The sequence below is a fragment of the Psammomys obesus genome, unplaced genomic scaffold (genome assembly GCF_907164565.1).
Source record: "Psammomys obesus unplaced genomic scaffold, mPsaObe1.curated_primary_1811, whole genome shotgun sequence".
NCBI lineage: Eukaryota > Metazoa > Chordata > Mammalia > Rodentia > Muridae > Psammomys > Psammomys obesus.
The window spans coordinates 8,137,710-8,144,977 of record NW_026596244.1 but is presented as its reverse complement, the minus strand read 5'-3'; the positions used below and the strand labels follow the sequence as shown (position 1 = coordinate 8,144,977).

Here is a 7,268-nt window from a genome sequence, read left to right as displayed (position 1 = left end):
TAAGCATTCATAGAGGGGGGAAATGTTATTTTGCCTAGGATTTACCTCAGCTCAATTTATTTCTAACAGCGTGGCTTTGATCAGGTCAGACTTCTGTCAATGTTCATACATGTATGTGGAGACCAGATATTTAGCAGAAATAGAAACTTTTCCTTGCCACTCAGCTAGCTCTGTGTGTGTGTATGTGTGTGTGTTTGTCTGTGTGTAGAAAGATTGTAAGACTTTCAGAAAGGGGAATCAAGAGAGGAGAGAGGGAGGGGCAGAAGGATAAAGGAAGGGAGGGAATGAGGGAGGGACAGGGAGAGAGAGAGAGTGAGAGAGCTGCCTTATAGCTGCTAAGACTGCGGACAGAAATAGCACAACCACCGTGAGCTGTGCGCGACTCATTTTATCCAAGACTACATTTTATCTTTCATTAATCAGTTGCTCAGAAAGAAGGAAATGACATCTGGTCCATTCTTCTTCTACATCTTCATTATTGGAAAATACTGTGAGTATGCTCAGCGTCTAATTTTATGTGCCTTAGTGTTTTGTGAAATAGTCACAAGTACAAATGTTCATTCCTTACATTCATATGCTTTTAAGCTAAAATGCATGCTCTGATAGAATTGTAATCTGACTTTAGAATCATTCTTCTTTGTATATTTCTGATATTTGTATTGAAATATCTTTGTCATAGTCAAAAGTTAAGCAAAACTAACATGTTTTATAACCCTATGCTTTACAAGAGCCAACTTTTATCATTGATAAGCACTGTTTTAATATTTAAAAGCAGTCTGTAAATTCTGTCCAAGGACCACGTCTGTTGAGCTGTTCTGGAGAGGTGCTAGCATTTGCTCATTTCTGTGTGGTTGTGGCACTTTGCCAACCTGTGATGTGCTGTCTGGGGTGGGCATCCACACCAGCACGTAGCCAGGTAACCCTTTTGCCAGGTTTTGTACTACTCCTTGAAAGAAAAAACAAGAAAAAGCATAAAGCAATAATATATATACATATATATATATATATGTATATATATAAACACCAAAAAAAATTAAGTAATTTTGCTTTTCCTATAATGACAAATTTCCTTTGTGTATGAAGCTATGTTTTCTTTTAATTGTGTTTAAAATTAATGGGGGAGGGCTATTATTATTCATTATATCTCATTGAATCATCAGTCTGAGTTAATTAAAAAAAGCACTTATGTTTGTTAGAAAAATGAAACAATCCAACCCCAGCTCAGAGTGACAGTTTCTGAGTCCCTTCAATACCTTAGGATGGGGGAGGAAAGAAAGCATCACCAGACATAAAGTGCAAGCATGCTTAGATTCTTCTGTCTCTCAAATTCTGGAAAAGTCTTCTCTATACTAAGCTGTTCTACTGAGTTTCTCAGGGTAATCTTCCATCCTAAACCTCTTAATTCTAATAGCATATACTATACTTTGGCAATGATTTTTCTCCCATTCTCTTCTGGCCACAGTAAAACTAATCTAAATAGTCAAAGACTGAGTCAGTTTTACAGCCAGAGACATGACTAGGAATCCCTGAGGATATTCTAATCAGGTTTCTTTATCTCAACCTAAATTATGACATTCCCACTTTTAAGTAAGAAAACTCAAACTGCACATCACCATCAAAAGACTGGATCTTTCTAATTACAGCCCAGTACTTAAGGTATCAGGATCACACACACACACACACACACACACACACACACACACATGCACACACTGTTCCTAAGATCTTGACATTTGCAGCAAAAGCCCTTTGAAATTAATGGCCAATTTTAACATTTCCTAATCAATCTCAAGGAAATGCATAGACTGAGAGATCCCCATGAATTTTTCTAAAACAGGTGCTCTAGTCTGAAGAACTTAAAATGATATAAAGGTACTCACAGCAGGTTAAAAAGTAAATTTGACTAATGTGGTACTGAAGACATTCCAGGCTATAAAAATGCTCCATATTAGCATTCTTTTATCTTTTTTTTTTTTTTTTTTGAGAAATGGTTTCTTTCTGTAGCCTTGGTAGTCCTAGAACTTAGTCTGTAGACCAGGCTGACCTCAAACTCATAGAGATATGCCTGCCTATGCCTCCTGAATGCTGGAATTAAAGGTGTGCACCACTACCACACAGCAGTAAATTCTTTTCACGAGCAAAACATTGAAAGTTATAAGGATGATAACAATATCAGAACCTCCACCCTTTTGCATTTATGTCCTCTCAAGGTTTAAAAAAAAAAAGATAAAAGAAAACTGTAAGTAGTTGCAGAGTTGCAAGCTCAAATTCTTAACATTCCATGCTTTCCACTGGGGATGAAGGCAACACGGTGACAGAGAGGATGTGGGATTCATGGCTACCAGTACTATATGAGCAACTGGGGGAACTTTTGCAGAGGACCTAAAATAATAACCCATAGTAACCTCAGTCAACCTCTCCTTTTCCCCATCACTCAACCGCACCCAAGCAGGGACTTCTGTGCACACAGCAAAGGCCATCAGTAAAGGTTTACACAGAAGACCAGGCTCCCTGCTGGGCACTGCTGCCCTGAGCTGGGGGCTGTTTGCTCTGTTTGCTGTCCTTGCTTTGTTTGGCTAGATTGGTTGTTGTGTTGTGCTGTGTTGTAGTGTGTTGTGTTGTGTTGACCTTTGGTACTTCAGAAAGGTAATGTGATGTCATGGAAGACACCATCCTAGCATGTTCAGCTGTGGTGCTATGTACTGGCTCAATGATTCTCAGCAATTAACTTACCAATTTTGAACCTTAGTTTTTAAAATGTCAATCAGATATCTATCTACGTCCTGGGACCTTTATGTTCAGGTTAGCTAGGGAAAAAAATAAATAAATCTTCCCAGGAACAATTATGCAGATGCAATTCGGCAAGACCCAAGGACATTTTGTGCTTTGTCACAAGACTCATACTAATAAATGCCAGGATTTGAGTGATTTGGATTCATGCTCTTTCCTCTGAACAATGATCATACTCAGCCAGGGTGGCTTGGAAACAGCAAAACTCCTATAGATGTAAAGAGCTATTGGCCGTGTTTTAACCAAAAAGTCCACTTGAATGCCGGATACGTTAACACATGAAAGGATAAAGTGTGACTACAGCTTCCCCCTTGCTCTGCAGAGACAGAGTGGCGGTCGCAGCAAGCTAGCCCCAAATTGCTGTTCAGTAGCACCCAAAAGCTGAACTAGGCTCAGAAGAGCTTGCCTTTTATCCTTCAGTCCCCTAGTCATATCCAGCGAGTCACAATAAACCAAAGTTAATCAGTAGTTTGATACCAGTTTAGTCATGTGAGGCTATGCCACCAGAAGAAGCCAAACAAAGGACATTTGGGACCCCACTGTGATATTTTCCCAAGTTCCTATCGGTTTACAGTTTTTTTAAACATCCTCAGAATATGTCATATCATAAATCCTTATCAGAGTTGTTTTGCTTATTAAACAATGTCATCAAACAAATAATTATTTCACATAATACTTTAGGTAGTCAGAAAACAGGTAAGATAGAGTGAAGTAGAAGGCATCAGAAACAAGCCAGATCCACTTCAGAATTTCCAAGGACGGCCCCAGTGCTGAGGGCTCAGCTACAGAAGCTCACGGAAACTTCGACTGCCTGAGCCTTGCCCTGGAGCTGTCACTGACATGACTTCTTAGCAACACAACAGGAAAAGAAGAAAGGGAAAGACAGACATCCTACAAAATTCATAAGCTTGAGGAAGTCATTAAAAAATGTCTGTGTTGTGCTGGGCTGTGTTGTGTTGTGTTGCCTTATATATGGCTGTGGATGTCCTTCGCTGATGGCCTTTGCTGAATGACAGCATACTGACACACTGACCCATGTCCAACTATGAGAGAATAAATTTGCCAATGCATAGATGAGAAATCCACTGTTCCAAGTCAACTGTGTAACAGTTGCTACCCTTTTGTGCTATCCTTACTCTGAATCTGAATCTGGACACACATTTTTTTTTTTTTTTACTTTTCAACTAGGTAGAAAACTTAGTAAGTCTGTGCCACTATGTTACCATCTGAATAAAAGGTAACAGATTATGCTTGTGAAGCCCGTAGGCACTGGAGCGTAGTTTCACACATCAAAACAAACTTGCTGAACTGAAGTGCCTGGAGGTGGCTAGTTTAGTTAAGTCTTTTCACTTAAAAAGTTGGGGGAGGTGCTGTTAGCATTTAAACAACTTAATTTCTAGCTTTGTGGTGATAGTTTTTATATTTTCCATCCACTGAGAGCTTTCCACACAGGAGGAACTATATTAAATGTCCTCAAACATCTTGTGTTCCCATAGCTTATAGGTCGTTCCTACCTTAAAGTGGAAAATAGAAAAAATAAGGACTGCTCTCTAGTACATCCGGGGCTCTATGGCCTAAAGAGTGTTGCAAAAGAAATATGACTCCAGGTCTGTCTCCTTAACAGCACTGTGCCTGCAGAGTATGACTTCTTGGAATTATAAGGTGTTTTGCAGACACCCTGATCTGACTCAGAGTGCTTTCACACTAATTAGGTAGTACTCACTTCAGAATCTGAGCAGCCCAGGGTCTCAAAACAAGAAATGCAGGTTTTCTACCACATAGGGTAAGGCCAGGCCAGTGAAACACACCCACCCTCACTGACCACGTGTCTCTTCTTCCAGAATGGTGTAAGGCTCTATGTACCAGTCAATGCACACCAACAATGAATGGACTCTGATACATATGTTAACAATTTATATATAGAGAAAACACTTTTGTTTTTAACCTATAGTAAATGCCAATGAATCTCAGCTTAGTTCCTAGGTCAGCTCCCTCCTCCTTGGCTACATTCTCCCTCATTAGCACCATATCCTCAGATGTCCCATCACTAGAGAGGTCCAAAGCCACCACTTACTGTCCGGTTCTACAGCTCCAGGCACTCCCCTGTCAGAACACCCAGAGGCCATCTTGACACCAGGAGCCCTCTCCTTCTTTGCTAATATGCAACAGCAAGTTATAAAGGCTTCAGATTTAGGTTTTGATCTCCAACATTGTACACATACACACACACACACACACACACACACACACATACACACATACAATCAAGTAACAAAAAAAGGGCAATATAGAACATCCTCTTCTACTCCGTGTTAGAAAATGGTATTTTCTAGTTAAACTGTTGTGTTCTATCGTATTGTGCCCCTTGTTAAATGAATTTCAGTTTATAATTGTTTCAGTGTTTATCTGAATTAACTGAGGTCCCTATTTCTTCACATTTCTGTGTTAATGAATGTACCTCAGTGAGACTTCCTCATTGAGAAGGAGGTTCTCAGAGTTCTTTCACTGACTGTTCTGGGCCGTTTGGCTCCCCTGCCTCTGGCTGTGGCACCTGTTCCTTTCTGCCTGTCTGTCCACATGGATCTTCCAGGATTCCCTGAATCCTGCCTCAGGAACTACAGCATTTACATAATAGCATTCAGCCCTCTTTCCAAACTCAGTCCCTGGTCCACCTTTTGTCAAAGTGCCCAGTGAAAGCCAAATGTCACCAGCATAGCTAACTACAAAAAAGGACAGCAGAGGTCCTGGCATATTCTTCAACAGTGAGATTTGCTGTTTTTAAAAGGTAGTTGACATTTTAAGTAATTTGATGTTTTGTTAGAGACACAGAAGCGCTAGAGCTTAGAGTTTGTACAACTATGAGTGATTTTGCTGATTATGACATCTAGCTATACGGCAGTCTTGTAATCATCTTTTCCCTTGGCTCTCATTTAATTCACTTAAGGAGAAATGATGGAAAGTTTCCTCTTTTCGTTGCCTGGAGCCTGAATTGTAAGTGAACTGCTATTACCTGAGGCAATTTCTTACATATATTTTTAAAAAACATTTCAGTTTTCTAAAAGTAAGCTTCTTTGAGTTGGAAGAAAAGTTAAGGCTGTCAGAGGATAACGACATCGCTGACAAGGGACAACATTAAGGCTTTCCCTTTCTCTTTAATATCTTGGCTCACTTCTAAACATGGTTCTCCAGGTACATACGTAGGTCATACAGGACAGGAAAGGGGAGAATGTTGCCCAAAAATATAAATAATCGACTAAAGTTATTAAATTTGTTACCCAACGAAATCCTAGTCTCAAATGTTATGATGTGGCCAATATGGTTGCACCTGCCTGGCAAATAAACACTTCAAATCTTTCTCACAAACATTGAGGAAGGTTCTGATCCCTCCTTCTCAATGCCGTGTTTGCAGCCAGGCCCTTCAATGGAAAATGACAATCTCTGTTCTCCAGTTCCCTGAGGGAACAAGTCACTGTTTTTCCCCAGTTCACTGGTAGGGTAGGCACTAAAGAGCTGAGTATCTCAGCTCTCTCAGACCTTTCCTCCCTACAGAAAGAATGCCACCTCCCTGCCTTCCCACTGAATCTGCTACCACACAGTTAGGAACACAGAGACCCTGCTGACACACAGCATCACCCTAAACACACTCTGGTCCTCTTTTTCCCTTCCCAGCCCAGTTTCTAGACACAGGGTAGGGTTTTCTCTCTTCTGCAGGGAGTAAAAGGTGCTTGAGGAGCATGCAGTGAATTCTCACTGCTGTGGAAAGTCACCGCAGGCTCTGACAAGACATGGCTTTCCACACTGGTTAACCCAACACTGGTAGTCAACTATCCATTATAATACACCTGACCTCTTGTTCACCAAACAGGATAAGACTGTCCTTGCATTGGAGATGCAAGCATTGGGGTAAAAATGGGCACTTAAAAACCTAGCTGTTATCTGAGGCTCTGGTCTCTTCAGTTTGTTTCTTCTGTGTGTTCTGTTGCTCCTCTGCTCTCCCCAACAAGGAGGCTACTGGCTGTCAAGTATGCTTGTCCACTTCCTTTCCCGCCTCCAGGCAGCCCAGATATGGGTGTTGAGAAGACCAGACGTGTCCTCTTGTTCCTTTAGTGTTTGTTGATTTCTCCTTTCTGTCTTAACTTGTCACTGTTTTCCTTAATCTCACTGTAGTTCCTACCCACAGTGAGATGTTCTCCTCAACTGATCCCAAATGCTATTCACCTCATCATTGCATAGTACTTCCTCCTCATGAATGAAACTTGTCTAGAAGAGTTACATGACACATGCTTACAGGTTACACATACCCATGTATACATATATACACACACATGTACACACACATGCATGAAGATACGCATACACATATGCACTCACATACACACATGCATATACTCACATATATACATACACACGCTCACATACAAACATATAACACACGCACACGTGCACACACTCACACATACACACACACCACACCCAGA

The 7,268-nt window shown here is 40.8% G+C and overlaps 1 protein-coding gene across 1 annotated transcript in view; it reads left to right on the top strand.

Moving 5' to 3' along the window:
- Positions 1 to 436: 436 nt before the first annotated feature.
- Rxfp1 (relaxin family peptide receptor 1) overlaps positions 437 to 7,268 on the top strand; it is a 101,641-nt gene continuing 94,809 nt past the window's right edge. Inside the window, exon 1 of the mRNA XM_055596693.1 lies at positions 437 to 490. Within this exon, the coding sequence (XP_055452668.1) occupies positions 442 to 490 (49 nt within the window). The 5' untranslated portion in view covers positions 437 to 441. The remainder of the gene's footprint in view (positions 491 to 7,268) is intronic.